This window comes from Centroberyx affinis, unplaced genomic scaffold, assembly GCF_046629955.1.
Source record: "Centroberyx affinis isolate AG114_WGS23_722 - 3 ecotype Tasmania unplaced genomic scaffold, CSIRO-AGI_Caff_v1 ptg000503l_1, whole genome shotgun sequence".
Classification (NCBI taxonomy): domain Eukaryota; kingdom Metazoa; phylum Chordata; class Actinopteri; order Beryciformes; family Berycidae; genus Centroberyx; species Centroberyx affinis.
This window is the reverse complement of record NW_027279155.1, coordinates 982,586-1,000,064: the sequence shown is the minus strand read 5'-3', so window position 1 is coordinate 1,000,064 and position 17,479 is coordinate 982,586. Positions and strand designations below refer to the sequence as shown.

General features: G+C 41.3%; 1 protein-coding gene across 2 annotated transcripts; it reads right to left on the bottom strand.

The window, feature by feature from the left end:
* Positions 1-206: 206 nt before the first annotated feature.
* hdlbpa (high density lipoprotein binding protein a) lies at positions 207-15,747 on the bottom strand. Of its 2 annotated transcripts, XM_071517575.1 has the most exons (28): positions 15,662-15,747; positions 14,028-14,099; positions 11,897-12,011; positions 11,616-11,782; positions 9,301-9,516; positions 8,978-9,184; positions 8,234-8,449; positions 7,841-8,047; positions 7,635-7,742; positions 7,443-7,547; positions 6,958-7,036; positions 6,677-6,816; positions 6,488-6,592; positions 6,183-6,296; positions 5,974-6,060; positions 5,750-5,881; positions 5,437-5,655; positions 4,810-5,031; positions 4,487-4,705; positions 4,243-4,381; positions 3,998-4,149; positions 3,804-3,908; positions 3,578-3,712; positions 2,938-3,081; positions 2,426-2,605; positions 2,067-2,183; positions 1,785-1,925; positions 207-1,689 (listed from the first exon to the last, which is right to left on the bottom strand). In XM_071517575.1, the coding sequence occupies exons 3-28, from the start codon at positions 11,970-11,972 to the stop codon at positions 1,600-1,602; spliced, it is 3,822 nt and encodes a 1,273-aa protein (XP_071373676.1). In that variant the 5' UTR covers positions 11,973-12,011; positions 14,028-14,099; positions 15,662-15,747; the 3' UTR covers positions 207-1,599. The 2 variants fall into 2 exon arrangements, with proteins under 2 accessions (XP_071373676.1, XP_071373677.1); XM_071517576.1 differs by lacking the exons at positions 7,841-8,047; positions 14,028-14,099; positions 15,662-15,747 and having other exon boundaries at positions 2,426-2,626; positions 11,903-11,995.
* Between the last annotated feature and the right edge of the window lie 1,732 nt (positions 15,748-17,479).

The following is a 17,479-nucleotide window of genomic DNA, read 5'->3' as shown; positions in this document are numbered from 1 at the left end:
TGCCAAATGTTATTTAAGGTCTTGAATGCAACTGAGATACTTTGATCATCACCAAAACATAAGGCATGAGCATTTGCAATAACCCGCTACAGTTATTAGTTTTAGTCCTGCCATTTGCACATATTTACATGTTTTAATGTGAAGCAGTTAAGGTGAATATGAGTAAACTTCATCCTTTATAAAAGACACAAGTCTGCACAACCAAAAAAGGTTTTCAATTTTTATTGACTTTTTGGACAATTTCATTTCCAGTGTCATCCATAATCGTTCACTTCTATGGTATTTGCATAATCTTTCATTCAAGGCTAGAAGGATATAAACCAAGATAGGCTGATGCTAGATGTTGAAATAGCAGCTAGCAAGCTAAATCTGCACTCCTCAAGCAAAATGAGACATTCCGTGAATGAAACTAAGTGCAACAACTGGGGCAAATGTTCCAACAGCTTTCAAAGGAACAATAAACATACCTTCCAGTTCTCCATTAAAAATTTACCTTGACATCATCTCTACCTGGTTTGTATCATTCTAGCTGTAAGGCTGATAAAAAGGGCCATTGCTATTTAACAGAACAATCTGCATAGCAACTGGAAGACAAAGGGACTGGACACTGACCCAATACCAAGGATGAGTAACACAGGACATCACTAGACAGATAATTGGCACAAGGTGGTCTGCTCTTTTGCTCACAAACATGATCATATTGTTAACGTAGAGTGATACAATTTTGAATGTCAAAAAATAAAAGTGTGGAAAAAGTTCATTCAACAGTTAGTGTGAGGTTTGATACATTGGAGCTCTAGGCCTAGTGTTGTAAGAAACGGTATAGTTCTGGCATGATCTCCAAAGCATCTGGCAGTTTGAGTGTGTGCCATTCTGCAGTGGCTGAAACCTCTTCAAACAAGTTTGACCAATTCATAAGGCTACAAGGTACATGCCACTACTTGACCATATTCACAGAAGCACAGTTACAAGCAAATGGGAAAGATGTGACAGAGGACAATCACTACAATGTGCTTGAAGGCTAACAACTGACAAATTTCACTCAGCTACATGAGGAAAGCAGGAGGGGAGGGGGTTACTGAAACAGCTGGCCCCAACATTGGTCAGGCATCATGTCTGGACATGTTACCAGCAGTAATTCAATCCCTTTGCCCCACCCTGCGAAGGCAACTAAGAGAAGGGCAGCTCAGTAAATTTAAGAAACTCTGTGAAGTCGTCTGGCCACCTTTGAATTTGGTATAACAATTCAAACCACAATGAAATGTTAGGTCTAATCAACATTTAAACTTGAGTCTTTTACTGACGGTATAGACTAAACCGCAACATCTCTCACAATACCTTGATTTTTTTTTTGTTGTTTTTTTGCAGAAGACAGTATTATTGAATGCAGATACAAAGCTCACAAGTCAATTACAGTTTCCAAAAGCACTTTAGACTTCATGATGAATCTGCAAAGGCAGACCAGGATAAGTAGACAGAGAAGCATGACATTCTCAGAACTGAAGACTTTTAGGGTCAGCGGTCAGTCCAGGTCAAGAGGGGACGATGAAGGGGAAGATTGTGTCCGGTTGAGTTTGGGCCCATCTGTAGCAGCACAGCTTAGAAGCGCTTGGGTCCCCAGGGAGAGGCCTTGGTGGCCACTGGGGCTCCAAAGCTAGGGAAATCTTCAGAGCTGCTCATATCTGGAGCCTAAAGACAAAAAAACCCCAACATGATTAACTGAGGTTAACCTGACCCAATTCAAGTTTCATAAAAAGTCAAAATGTTCTGTGAAAATGCCTCACCTTCTCACTGCCAGTGGTCCAGGGGGCCTCCCTCACCACAAAGCCCTTGGATGGGCCACGGGGTTCATCCATGGCAGAAGCACTGCTCCCAGAGGGCCTCATGTAAGCCGACTTTGCCTCACTCTCAACGACATCTGCCATCTGAAAAAGTGGCACAAATGTAAAGTGCATCCGTGCTAATCAGTAAACATGTCGAAACTAGTTACAGTATCTACTGGAAGGTCAACAGCTGTGATGTATGGAAGAATGAATGTGTTGTTGTGATGTATGAAAAACGCTTACGTATTCCTCTTCCAGGTTAAGGAGATGGTCGATGGCTTCATCCACAAGCTCAGGACGACCCGTGACTGTCACAAGGTTTGGGTCTGCAGCTCCACTCTGGGGAAACCTGAGATCAACCTAAAAACAAGAGACACAACACAAAGCCATGTCAAAGACTGGATGCTCTAGCAAGCCATCACTGGACCAAACCCCCCCCCCCAAAAAAAAAAAAAATTCACATATTGTATATTTTTACAATGTATAACAGTGATCAAGTTCATTTTAAATGGGGAAAGAATTGATTTTGACAACTGCTACCTTTTCAATTCCCAGTTTTTTGCCATTCATAAGGACATTACCTGTCGTATCAAAAGCCTCACCTTAAACTCATCCATGATCTTGCGGATGCCCTTGCCACGCGCTCCGATAATGCGGGCATGGACCCTGCTGTCCAGGGTGATGTCCTCAGAGATCATCTCCTCCAGCTCATCCACAATAGCCTGGATGGCATCTCGTGCAGCTGTGGCTTTGTGCTCATACCCTGTAATGGTAATCTGATCCTGTGGAGAAACAGCAGCCAACTCAACATGACACCCTGTAGCAGTACCTTTGAATTAAATGAAGCTGAACAATGAGATGAAACATTCCATCTCGTTGTTTGATGACTGCATGAGAGCATCATGAGCAACCCATAAAAGGCAAAATTGTAAGTTGAGATGCATTTTTTCCCCCTTTTATTTAGGGAAGTGTGCCAAGCTAAATTGGTAATTCAGCACCACCTGCTGCGCTGATGCATTTCCCTTAAAGGATCAAAATATAACCTAGAGACAAAAAGTGTACCCTATACCCTCTGCATCTGTGAGGGGATATTTCAGTGAGTGAAACACTATACCTGGTTTTCGTCATTCTTCTCTGGGAACTGGATGTTAACATCATGTTCAGTGCGGATGGTGGTAATAATGGCACCTTTGCGGCCGATAATCTTGGGGTGATACTTGGGGTCCACAGTGATGGTCAACTTGAAGCTCCTGAGTGCCTGTAGTAGGTTTGATATAAATATTACTTGGGGTTCAAGCTCCAGCAAGGCTGAAACCATGTTTCTTTTCTATTATCTTATAATCTCTCCTGCTGTAAAAAAAAACAACAAAAAAACACTCTCCAGTAACACCCCCTTTTCGATAACCAGAATGACCATTACTGCCCTTGAATTTAAACCCCAACTGCTCCAATAAAGCTGAAGTATGCAAAATATCAACATGCTATAACCACTTCCAACATACCATTCAAACCAGACACAGAATTTTGTTTCATTACACATTTTACTGTACTCTCCTGATGTATAAACTAAACTGAATGCATAGTATAACATCCATTCAACATGCTTGCTTTGGTGAAGTGAGCCAAATCTGTCTACAGAACCGTACTGAATTCAGTACACCAAAAAATCCTATTGATCAGCAGGTACAACAGGGATAGCCGACTATTTGGACATAGGCTTCAAGTCCCATCTGAATACTGTACGCAACACTAACCCGATCCTCCTGCTCAGCCTGCAGCTCTTTGACGCGCTCCTGGAGGCCCTCTTTGGCGCGGTCTAGGTGATTGGCCAAGCCAGTGATGGAGATTATATCAGACTGCAGCTCAGGAGCAGGCACTTGAATATTTACCTGGGGGAAGAACAGTGAAATCTTACTAAATTATAGCTAAATGAAATCCTGTGCACACCACCAAACAAGCACACAACAGCTCAATGCAAACCTCAAATTCATCCATCATCTTGCGAATTCCACTTCCTTTCTGTCCAATGATGTAACGGTGAAGCTCAAAAGGCACTTCCACCTCAATAGTGACAGGAACCAAAGCCTTAGAAAAGAGAGAGAGTTTAAATGATGCCAAGTGAACAAAGCAAAGATTTCATGAGAAATAAATCAAGTTCTGTTATGAATGCTGACCTTCAATGCTTCCACGGCAGCCTCACACCGTTCTTTGCGGCCAGAAATCACAATCACGTCACACTTCTTAGGTGCAGCTGGATCAATGGGCTCCTTCACTTCTCCATTGGCCTCTCCATTCTCCTGTACAGGGGCCTCAGCAGGAGGAGCAGCTAAAAAGGAATCGATCAGACAAAATTTGATCAGAAAATCAAAGTCTCTGTAAGGACAGCATCCACAACCCTTCAGGCTGATCATTCCTTTACCTTGAGGGTCCTCGCGGTCTGGGAACTTAATCTGTACATTGTGATCTCTGGTGATCTGCTGGATCCTTGAGCCCTTGGGACCCATGATGGAACGGTGGAACTTCTGAGTAATGACACACTCAATGGTCACTTGAGCGTCCTGGAAATCAAAAGGGTCAAACGGAATCATTCAAATGAATCATAGATTTCGCAAAATTGCAAAATCACAAAAAGAACTAATGGAAGCAAGCCAGTGTTCACTCACCAAGTCCTCAATGATCTCCTGCATGCGCTTTTTGGCTGCCTCCACACATTCTTTGGCTCCCTTGAGGGTGACCTTCTCGCTCTGAGAACCAGTGCGAGGGAAACTCACCATCACACCACCGTACTCATCAGCAAGGTCCCTAAGGACTTGTCCGCGGCGAGCCACAAAGTAGCGATGGTGCTTGGGATCAACCATCATTAGATCCTCCACGACGTTATCCTGACCGAAAAGTAAATTTGTTCAATATTCAAGCATTATAAAATAGGGAGCCAAAGTTTGGCTGGCGCTGACCAGCCATGTTCAAAACTCATTAGGAGCCTTACCAAACTCTTGATGAGTTCCTCCAGCTCCTTCTGCGCTTCACGCACCGCCTCTTCTGTGCCAATCACAGTGATCAGCTCCTGGTCTTGGTCCTCTGCAGTGGGGAAAATGATCCTGGCACCGGTGCTGTCACGAACCTTACGGATGTTTCCGCCACCTTTCCCGATGAGGAACTTGTGGTACTCTGGCTTCGCACGCAGTTCGGCGGTGTGACTCTTCGTTTGCTGGATAAGATGTTATAACATTAATTAAACACTTAAAGTGTCTGAAAAAACAAAAAATCTACTTCAGGTCAACCTAAATATGCTTTGGTCACAACCCTGCCATATCTGATTAAGGAGGTGGGCAGACAAGAAGCTCTTATTAACTTCAAAGTTAAACAAAACCCATCATACCCAAACTCAATTCAAAACCCTCAATGTTCAACATTTTAAAGCAAGGAAATTATGGTTTTAATGGGTGATTGGTTTAATGACTTGTATTCATTGTGACGCAAGAAAACTGCAGCACCTGGGACATCCTGACATCCTGGTAGCTCAGTGGTCTAACGCGCATACCATGTTGAATCTAGCCATGTTATACACCCCCCCCCCCCGGCTTTCCCATAACATTATTTCTTAAATACAAACCTTCTCCTCTGCCAAGGCAAGCAGTTGCTGCTTGGCTTTCTCCACCTCCTCAACAGGGCCTCGGATGGTGACCTTATCAATGCCTGAGCCCTCAGTGGGGAAGTGGATGTGCACACCACCACACTCTTCCATAATTGAGCGCACAAAGCGGCCCTTTGACCCAATCAAGGAGTTGTGTAGCTTGGAGGGAATGGAAACCTCCATCTCTGTGATGTTTGCCTGAACACAATTGAGACATCAGTTAGGCACACCTAGTAGATGTATACCCATCTGTCAAAGCCTCTAGGACGCACTGAGGAGTAGGGTGGCTTACCAGCTCCTTCTGAATGGCCAAAATGCGATTTCGGGCAACCTCACAGTTTGCCTTCTTGCCGGTTATGACAATCATCTCGGAGTTGCTGTTCTCGGCAGGCAGATCAATTTTTGTGTTTGTTTCCTCACGAATCTAGAAAGCGAAAGAATGAAACTATCATTGTCAAATGAACTTTGAGAGACTGACAACTTCCTTCAACTAAGTGTATATTCTCTTAGATATACCTTCTTGATATTTGATCCTCCTTTTCCAATTATGTTCTTATGGAATTGCTTGAAGATGGGGACTGAGACAGAGAAGCTGTTCTCCACCTGGCAATGACAATCACAGAAGGAATGAACACTCAATTACACTTTGTTATGGCATTCACAACTACTGTAATATGATAAAACATGAGTAGAGAAAAACCAAAAAAAGTATCCTAAATAGATACCATTTCAGCCACAATCTTCTGCATGAACTTGGAGCATTTCTCCACCTCAGTGCGCGGGCCCCGAAGCTGAACGATGTCACTTTTCTGTGCCGGGTCGGGGAAATTGATGATGACCTTGAACAAATAATTTTTAAAATTAGGCAACTGAAATGGGTTCAGTACAGAGAAAATAATTCCAGTTATAAAAATAACTCCCCCCCCCCCCCCACACCACACACACACACACACCAGTAACAACTAAATATAAATACCACCACAGTCCAACAGACATGTGATCTGGGGAATTTCCTTCCTTAACAACTCACCTCGGGGAATTTGTCGCGCACTTCTTTTATCTTCTCCCCTTTTTGCCCGATGATGGCTCTGTGAAAACGCTGTTCAATGATCAGGTCCTTTGTACGCTCGTTCTCCTGTGAGAGATAATAAATTCAGTAACAGCCCACATAGAGATCCCATTTGTGACATCTTGACATTAAACCAGAGTTTGTACCAACCATGCGTGACGCCAGCTCAAGCAGCTCCTTCTTGGCTTCCTGCACACCCTGGGGATCCCCCTCAATGCGGATCAGGTTGCTTTTCTCATTGTCAGGGGGGATGCGGACAGTCACCTTGTGCAGCTCTTTGATGCGGTTGACTATAAATAAATAAATTAATGAATGAATAAATGGTTGTGGGAGGAGGAAGGATTTTGATGCAATTTTTGTTGCACTGTCTGCAACTCAACAGACCAGCCTCTGGCATTACAGTGCTTAAATAACAGTAACACGGTACTTACTGTTAACACCACCTTTTCCAATTAGGTGTCTGTGGAATTTGGGGTCCACACTAATCTCTGCATAATCCATACGGCTCACCTGTTAGGTGAAAGCAAACAAAAGGAAGATCTGTGACAAAAATTCTGAGTAACAGGAAATCAAATAACAGTTAGAACGTGTTAATGGTTGCTCAATTCTCAGCATTGTCTTATGTTGAGCCTGAAGTCCACATCCGAGTGAAAATTCGAAAAACACATTTTCATTTTTGACCTCCAGAACTTTTCATATAACTTCTACCTCTTGGCTAGAAGATGTACTGTTCTCTTAAATTGACATTTTGGGTATTTGTGCCAAACTTCAGTTTCGTTTTACTTAATCTACTTTTACTGAATTTAATTTCTAGCACTTGACTTTGGGATTAGAAACTTGACCTTTTTGACTGGGAACTACAGTATGTCTTTGACCAAATGACTTGTGACTCCACTAAGTGTGATTCAAGTCTTACCAGATCTGTAACAATGGCTTCAATCTGGCTCTGCACCATCTGCAAGTCTTTGGTGGGACCCTCCAGGGTGATCTTATCCTCTCCCTCAGTGAACTCAATGTGCACCTGAGAACAAAACAGGATAAAAAAAATGAATTAAATCCTATAGAGTTGTAAAATTACTACAATTAAGAAGTCCATCATTCCACAAACCTTGGGCATTTGTTGGGTAATCTTGGCCAAGTTCTGCCCCTTCTTGCCAATAATGAAACGATGAAGCCAGGAAGGAGCTGAGACCGAGGAAACAGTATAGCTGTTGGCCTGCAAATGGAAACGGGGTTTTTAAATGGTACTCCCTGTCAAAATTTCTATAATGAGGTCAATGGTACATCACAAGGTTCTTTCAAAATGTTCCATACCTTGGCATAAACTTCAGTGAGGGCCTGACCCAGCCGGTCTGGCTCCCCACGAAGGATGACAGTTTCTGAGCTGCTGTCAGAAGGTGGGATCTCAACCGAGACACCAGTTCTCTCCAAGATCTCCTGCAGGGTGTTTCCCTTGGGGCCGATCACATACTTGTGCTGAGACTTCTTAACTTCCACTGCAATCGTAGTGGCATTCTTCTTCTGCAATAGATAGAGTAGATCAGGGACTGTCTTGGTTATTTTTTTTTTTAGACAGTCAGAGAGGGCCCAAAGATGACAATATGTCTAGGGTTTTAAGTAATGTTCAACCTAAGAAAAGTAATGTAAAGATTCAGTATTGTAATCTTTATCAACACAACTTTTCCTTGTAATGGTTCATCTATATACCTTCTCTTCATAAACCTTCTTGATCATAGCCACAGCAAGGGCCACCTGCTCCTTTTCCCCAGTGATGACAATCTCCGTCTTGTTGACGCTGGGAGGGGGGACGTTGATGCGGGCACCAGTTTCCTGCATCATCTCACCTACAAGCTTATTGTAGGCCCCGGTGAGGAATGGGTGGTACACCTTATCGATGTTCACCCTCTCCACAGCACGCTTGTCCTGAAAGCGACAGTAGGATAGGGGGAGGTGGAAAAGAAAGTAATAAATCAGCCACTGTCAAGAATCAACTTCACTTAAAGGGATAATTTACTCCTTGACACTGATGCCAGTGCAACTGGGTGACTCTCAACAGACCAACCATGAGAGTGACTATTTGCATGTCATATATACATACACACACACACACCTCTCAAGTGAGAAAACCTGCCTGGTGAAGACAGGTATGCTTCAAAAACAATTTTAATTACATCGTTCATCCTTCATGATTACAAAACAGAGCTAACAAGCCATAATGTTCTCATCTCATTTGTTTGTCACAGTTAACGCCCTCTTGGGCATTACTATATTTAGGTTTAGAAATTCTATGAAATCAACACAGGCACCATCCCATTCAATATCACAGGAGTGCTCTCTTAAGTATCACAGACTTAAGCCCTTGTTTTCTGTTTGTAGCTTTGGGAGAAGAAAAAAAAAAAACCTTTAATGTAGCAGCTATAGCGATCAGGTTGTCTGAGAGTGACATGTTACCTGCTCAGCAGAGATCAACAAGATCTCATGCTTTGCCTTCTCCAGGCCCTCCTTGGTGCCAGAGATCTTAATCTGGTTGCTGGGGTCGTCAGGTCGCGGGATCTGGATTTTGGTGGCAGTCTTGAGCTCTAACTCCTGAAGCTTCTCCCCATTTTTACCGATGACAAAACGGTGGTGCTCCTTGGGGATGGCAACAGTAGCTGAAGCCTGTTATAATAAAAAAAAAAAACACTAGAGTTGGCACTGCTGTCTTCAATTCAAATTAGTTTTCAAAATAGCCATCCATTTTATAAAATTATAATTACAAAGACACATTTCTTGACCTGAGTCTGCAGTCGGGACACAATCTCCTTGCGGGCCTTCATCACGGCATCCAACTTCCCAGACACCATGATGGAGAGGCCCTGATCTTTAGCCATGGAGAGTTCCAGGTGGGCTCCGGTCTTATGCATGATGTCCACACAGACCTTCGCTTGATCTCCTTCCCCAAACTGGTTGATGTCCTTGTACTTGCGCTCTTCCAGTGGCACATGGAAAACCTAGTTCATGAGGAAAAGAAAGATTTAAAAGTCAAATCTGTTTCGAGGAAAACGTGTAATTGACCAAGTAGAAATGCCTAATACTCAATCTATAATGCAAACATAAGTAAAAATGGAGCCCAGACAGTGAAAACCAAACCATGTTTTGAGATGTGTACTAGCAATGACTGAAGTAGCTTGCTGTGTCACACCATTTTATTCATTTATATCAATAAATGAATCTAAAAGTTGGAAGTTTCTAGCTCTCAAGAGCAAATGGACAGAGAAAAGCCAAGCCTAACCAAAAACAAGGGCTGAACTAAAGTCATTAAAAATTCTTAATTATGGGCTTTCACATATTACAGAGTCAAATCTTTGTTTCTGCATACATGCAAGAAAGGGCTTACAGCCATGATAATATAGGCAGGCTACCAACGGCATTATGCAAATCCAAATTAAGTACTCATAAAAACCAGTAGGACAAGTTTAAAAATGCTGTTGAAATGCAGTGTCAAAAGTAAACCTTCATACTTGAGATTGTTGTGTTGATTGTTGAGTCTGTGCAATAATTTAAGAACATTTGTGCCACACCATGGAATAAACCATGGGGCCACCAACATAGTAGTTCACATTAATAAAAAATGTTCTATATGCAGTGATAGACACATACTGAGAAGTGGAGTTAAGCAGGGAAAAACACAACAGCAGGATACACACTTCACTTGTATTTCAGTTAGGCTTGTCATTATTTGAACCGATTGGTCTGTTTTCACTGTTGGCAGACTGAAATTCATAACTTTTGTAAGATAAGAGACTCATAGCAAAGTTTGCCAGTGGGCCCTTTCATTTCCCCAAGATAGGTCATGTGCCTCTACAACCACCTGTGAATACAAATATTGTGAGCTTCCAACAGACAGAAGAGGACTTGTGATATCAAATTAAAATCCAAAATACATACAATCTACATTTCTAGTCTGTGGCAAGGTAAAGAAAAATAACTGAAAAAATGGCAAATTTAAGGCATTCCTTTAAATGACAGTTTAGTGTAATTTAATTGGGCTAAAAAGTAAGAAAACCTCCACAAAATATTGGGCTACACTATAAATTGTGCTACGCAGCAGATTAGACAAATGGGCACAATGAGAAAATTCATGAATTTTAGAATTACCGTCTCACAGTGAATATGGTCTCAACCCAGCTTCACCACAAAGTCGTTAGTCACATCACATTGTTTGTACAGGCTAATAAGTGTTCTTCCAAAAAGGACACAGTGTTTCTGTTCAGATCAAACTATCTGTGCTTACAAACTTGTCTTTCAGGTTCTTTTCAGTATAAAAAAAACCCCCAAAAAAACAAAAGAAAAACCCACCCTAACAGTGTTTAAAAAAAACAAAAACAAAAAAACAGTTACTTGCATTTCTGGGACTATTTGTCTATTTTTTCTTATTGGTTAACTTGCCAATTTTAGATGACATGATGTCGAGATTATATTTTCAGCACAGTTACAATGGGGTTTAATAGGATAATATATTTTGCATTATCATAAACATTAAAGTCAGGTTTTGGAGTCAGTCCCTCAGAGTAAAAGAGCCAGAGCTTCTCTCTAGACTCAGCACTTTGCACCGACATTCAGCAATCATACTGGGAGAGATCCATTGTAGAAGAAGAAATACTAATTTCTTCACTAACAGTAGCCTCAGTTGACTATAATGCACTGCAGCCACAAGACACATTGCATTTTACAAAAATAAGCGACTCTCGCTTTTTGTCAACTAAAAAACAAAAAACAAAAAACAAAACCCCATCTTGCTTGCAATTACCAGCCCTCTCCACCTACACACATACCGAATGTAAAGGGTTTAGACACATTCTCTGGGGGTTGTCAAAAGGCATTCTGGGAAATGTAGGACACCACTAACTGAAGTAGAAGTCGGTGCACCAAAAAAGTAAATTACAAAACTTTATCACAAAACAACTCTTGGAACGCATGGAACATCACAGACTGATGATTTATAACAGCGTAAGAGCATCCCAGGGTGGAATTTTTCTTATCCCTTCACTTGACTGTTTTGTTGAACACTGTGCCAGAATTGCTGCAGCCCCTCCTAAAAATGTTATACCTGGGTGATTACAGAAGACTTCAGAGGACGAATCTTAGATGTCCAGGCGTTGGCCGTTTCCTGGGTCCCCTCAGGTGAGGCTGCCTTCTCGGGCAGAGGGGGGAAGGCATCCTTGTACGTAGGAAGGGATTCTTCATCCCCCGCACCACTGGGTCCTGCCACAGCAGCTGAACACACAGACGGGAAAAGATATAGACAAGTCCATTTAAGAGCTCTGTGTTTGTATTTTAAATCAAATGTGGCCCTAAAATCCAGTTATCCACCCCAGAGCAAATACTCACCACCACTCTGCTCTGGCAAGAGCCCACTGCGGTGCTCATTAAAGCTTTCCTGCGTAAGTACAGCGACTGAGCTCATGGTCAAAATCCCACGTTAACACAGAGTCCGAGTGTGCCACTGGAAGGAAAGTTAAGTTATTGATGTTAAAAGAGGGAAATACTCCACAACAAAAACTTTAACAAAATTCACAAGATCCAAGTACTTAATTAGTGCTTACCAATACAGAGTATTTTATACAGAGTATTTGTCCTTAATATAGGCCATTTTGGCCTGCTGTTTAATTGGACCAAGAAATTAAAAATTTGGGGGGTAAGAATGCTTGGTGTCAATCTAACCAATATGGCATCATCACATGTGCTAATCTATACACATCAAATATTGCTGTACTTCTGCTCTGTTCTTGGCATTTCTGGGCTGCGAACAACAATTTAGCATGCCTCTTGAAAGATACACAGGTTTAGCATGATAAACAAGCTTATCAATGGGTGGACTTTGAGATCGTCGCCATTATCTAATCTACCTTTATCAAAAGAATCCATGCTTCTCAAAGAATAATCTCAGTTCTCGTCATTTATCATATCAGCACTGTGTGAATCTACGTTCAGATTGACAAAAGTAAAACAGATTATGCCTCAGTATCAGGAAGAAAACAACAGTTGTGTGGGGAGTGCCATGAGTACAATTTGCCTTTGAAGAAGAAACCAGTAAGTCTTCTGTTCAACTGTCCATGTCCAGTGCTATTCTAAGTATTGCAGCTAGGTGAGCAGGCTTCAAAGTTAAGAGGATTTCCCCACTGACCCCTCAGTATGTCCACATAGGATGGGATTAAAGCAAAAATCCACCTTAACAAAGAATTCATGAATGCTGTGTCTGTGATCTGTGTGAACATGAATAATTCTCTCCAAAGCAAGAAACCAAGACAACCAAGCCTCTAGTCTAGTCAAGAAAGAACTTGAAGCCACTTTGATAGCTGAATTGGAGACAGATTTTGTGGATGGCCTTTACCTCCAATTCACCTCGCACCCCACTGTAGCCCTAACATGTAAAACGAAAACATTTACTTAACCTACACAGCAAATTCCAGGTATTAATAATAGGTGATGATTGGGATAATCAACATTTTATGTTTTTAATACTTTCACAGTTACATTAATACTGACAATTTTGCTCTGTAGAGGGGAGACTGCTCGCCCGCCCGACTGCTCTGTCTAAAGCTTGTTTACAGTTCACCATCAATGATGAAGCTCTAGACGATATCATCAAGAGTCATAGCTTTCTTGTTTCTGGCTGGTGGAGCGACTTAAATTCTAACCAACAAAAGAGCAGAGGTATGTGAATTATTTTAGGGTGGATTTTGCCCCCAGGCATGCCTGCAATTCATTTGCAAAACAGAAAGATAACTCCCAGATGTCATGGAGAACTGGTCGACATTTACAGTTTTTCCACAGAACAGGCAATTGAGGGAACTTCACTACAAGCTTGAACATGGAGGTAGCCAGTTTAGCAGTTGGGAATTCTTGGAGTAGGCTGTTTCCCCCCTACACAAACTTCAGAACACCCTTTCTGTGGCCTCTTCCTTGTCAGGCTTCGTAAACTTAAGGCTGCTCTGCCCAGCTCTAACTAGTGTTTGCAGACCCTGTTGCCAGTGTATGTCTGCAACAACCCTGCAGTTAAAATGGTATGATCAAGCATCTGAAATTGGGACAATATATTTATCCAAATATGACATCCAGCACAGAATAATTCAGTATCTGGAGTTGTGGGGGGTACCGTTGTTTCTGAGACTCAGGTCCTCTCCTTGCCCCAGTTGCAGTACCTCTTTTGGTAGGTGTTGCCGTTTTAGAAGATAGCACTTTATTGATCCCCTAGATAGAATGGTTCTTATTTGGATATTTACATCATGATATATGGACAATTGTGCTGCAATTGTAATTGTTGATTTGGGGGGCTGACTGAGCAATGAGGCCAGAAGATGAATTTTCCCCACTATATTTATATTTTTGTAATTATAGGAACACATTTCTAGCTGTAGGAGCCCACCACAGTTATATGAAGGTAAACAAAACAATATGTTGTTAAATGCATATGATTTAGTGTCAAGTCCTTACAGAGCTCATAGTAATAAGATCTTACCAGCTAAATGGTCAGTTACCAGATAATCCGTCCTGTAAAGCTGCCAGTTCGCGTCAGCCTGCCAGCTTTTGCCTGAAGACCACAAAGACAAAAATACTTTGTGAAGACAAGAAATTCTTATGTAGTGCAACTTGAAGATGGGTGTTTGCTTTCACAAGCACGGGCTCGGGTAACCAGTACAGTATCTTACATTCGTGGAAAACCAAAGCAATGGATATAAATAATAGTCGAGATCAGATGTAACAGCTTACTAGCTTCCTTTTGAGTATTTGGTGTAACAGTGTTAGTACAGACAAAAATAGTTGCCCTGTTTGTTATAGCTTTCTATAACATTAGTTAAGCAACTACTAACAGACTGCCCCCTTTGACACCACCAGCAATTACTGTGGTCAGTTTATAGATACAAATTACACTTATGTCTACAAAATACAAATGCACGAGGAACTTGATATACATGTGATATGTTCAACTGAAAATAAAGTCACAAAATTACAACATATTAAGATGCCAAGTGTTTTTGCTCAGACAAGCTTGTCATGGGCGTTGTGGTGGGTCAAGACTAGGAGCTAGTAAATCAGTCACGACATCCAACCTCAACAACACCACAAAGCTATATCCCAACTAAGTTAGCTAAGAGTTAATTCGTGTTAAGCAACTCGGATCATTAAGGTTTCTCGATGCTGCTAACAAGTTAACGTTAACGTTAGCGTTAGCCAGCTCGCCAAGACTTCAATTAATTTAGCTACAGCGGGGCCGAAAAGTAGTTTACTAGTCCCAGCCATAGAGTATCTGTCTATACCCAAATCCCGGATTAAGGATTTAAGTAGCTGGTTAGCTACAGCGCTAACGTTAGCAAGTTAGCTAGCTACCAACGACATGGTAGAGTCAACGCTAGCTGGCGTCATGTTGGCTAGCGTTGATCAACCATCAACATTTTATTAAGATCAAGAAAAAACTAACGTTATCTTAACTGTCGTCGGCAGTAAAATAACCTCAGACACCTAGCAAATACGTGTGCCTCATAGCATTATTAGGATATCCAATTATAAAATCACAGTGGCTTGGGATTACTAGCTCCACAGCCCAAGCTAGTTAGCCAACTTGCTAAAAACTTTGACCGTGGCGTGTGTGGCTGTGACACGTAGCTCGGCAGATAGCTATACGCTAACGTTAGGTAGCTTGGCTTACTCAAACCGACCAACACAAACTTCAAGCTGTACCTTAGCTAACGTTAGAACATTAAGATATCGTTGACTGAAAACAGAAATATAAAAAATAACTTTCTAATACTCGTAGATTCAAAGCATGTCATTGCATTTTACAATAAATTAGCCAACGCTATCTGGCAGCATGCTCGTTACGTTAAAAGTATCAGTTGAACTGTAGCATTGGCGAGCTAATGTTAGCTAACATTACAGTTTGTACTACTAGCTCGCTAAGTCCACGTAGGCATAAGGAATACAGCTGAGCAGGGGAGAAATGACACGGAGTCAGGCCAGAGCATACTGTAGCTAGCTACACCAAGAAGCTGTTTTCCCAATAACCAGTACCACTTTGTCGGGTATATGGAAGGCAGAAGTCACATGCAATGTGAACATAATCATGTTCAATAAGAAACAGTGTAAGATACTTACTTATTTTATGTTCTCGTCTGCCCTAAAGGTGCAGAAGCTGTGATGAAATTCCACTGGCGAGAAGGTGGGATCGAAGCCTGACCGATATATAGCAGTGCCGCCCACCAATCATGTCCTCCAACGTCATGTCAAAGAGTCCGATTACAAATAACTTGTTTAATGGAGTGAAAAAGACCCTTGTATAACTTCAGAATATTTATTAAATTGAAAGCATCGAAAACCATATAATGAAAATGTTCTTTTTCTCTGCACTTCACTGTTGAGAAACCTACCCTAAAATATGTTAACTGCTTACCTCTACCTCTATTACCTCTCTAGAGGACCAAATTTCATTCACGAAGAGGCCATTTGGGTTGGCAAAGTTCAATTTTAATTGATCAATTTATTTTTATTTTGTCAAATATCAGTGGATCATATTTGGTATGTCATGTTGGTGGTAAGACATGATGTTATATTGCCAAAGCAATCATGAATTAAATCCTTGATACCATTTATATTCTCTAATCAATCACAGAATTTGATATAAAAAATAATGACAATTCGGTAGGGGGTCATATGTCATTGCTGAATGCACTTTCAGAGCCTTCTTTAGCACTTAAGCGTAATAGATGAGACATCCATTAGTGATGACCTCATGCCAATCCTCTTCATTGCCATCAGGTTTCAAGTTAGGAATCTTTCAAGCTCAGGCCCATTTTTTAATCAATAGATGCTCTCAAACTGAGACAGACTGAAAAGCATTGCATTTGATAGGACAATGCTAGGCACGTGTTAAACAATCATGCACTTTACTTTCTGGATAACATGGGCATGTAAACACTCTGAAACAACTTCAGCATGGCTACATTACAGTGGACATTTCAAAGTCCTATAGTTCACTGGGACCCAGCAGAAAAGAACCTGACACCTTCAAATCACCTTCAAAACACTTTGGCAGGGATCAAAGTCAGCCAGAAACTCACTTAAATTAAATAATTCTTTTTGAGTTACTCTTTAGAGTGATTTGATTTCATTCACAAATTATTCATATGTCTCTCCAGGAACTGGTCCCCACTAACTCACAAATTCTCTAAGTTTTTAATGCTTGAATATTGAAAGTACTCCAACCTGCAAGGAGACTTCCCTGTGAATTATGGCTGTCTGAACAAATCAATCAGTGAGTGAATGAGTTAGCATTTATTTCACATGCTTCACTTGGTGCGACATTGTTTCTTTGTATATCTGCCCATACATGCTGAATCCCTTGCAGTGAAAGGTCCAAATATACTGCAATGTATCGTTGTCTTTGACAAAGACAACAATATTGAAATGTGTCAGCTTGTTATAGTCTTCAACAATGAAGTGAGCATTATGTATTAAAGAAGAATATTGTTGCAGTCCATTCTTGGGAATTGTCTTCCTACAGCGTGGAATTCTTCAGTCAAATACTGTGTGTCTGGTAACTGTCTGAATGAGGTTCACATATACTGTCTCATGATAATTTGCATGGCCACTGTCAAGTAGAACATGAATCTAATGAAAAAATCCCAAAGACTGTTGCACCTACGAGCCATTTTATGGTGTTTGGGAGGTGCGCTGATGAAATAAAAACAATCCCTTCATCAAGTTTTTATAGTTTGTAAATATGAAGATCCGCCTACTACTGCAAAGAGAAATAAGGATGTTCAACTGCTCCGTATTGACACAATGCAGGCTTATTGGTTTGTGTGTATATGGGTGGGGCGTAGTGGGATTCTTCATTCATTATGTTGGAGAAGAAGAGTGGTTGGTGGTAGCATATACTATTATTGGCTATGAAATTCTCATCCCTGTGTAGGT

Excerpts from the sequence above, each read along its gene's own strand:
- hdlbpa (XM_071517575.1), bottom strand. The coding sequence starts at position 11,972 with ATGAGCTCAGTCGCTGTACTTACGCAGGAAAGCTTTAATGAGCACCGC. Across the intron at positions 11,783-11,896 it reads CTTGCCAGAGCAGAGTGGTG|CTGCTGTGGCAGGACCCAGT; the intron begins GTGAGTATTTGC and ends CTGTGTGTTCAG. Across the intron at positions 7,743-7,840 it reads TCACTGAAGTTTATGCCAAG|GCCAACAGCTATACTGTTTC; the intron begins GTATGGAACATT and ends TTCCATTTGCAG.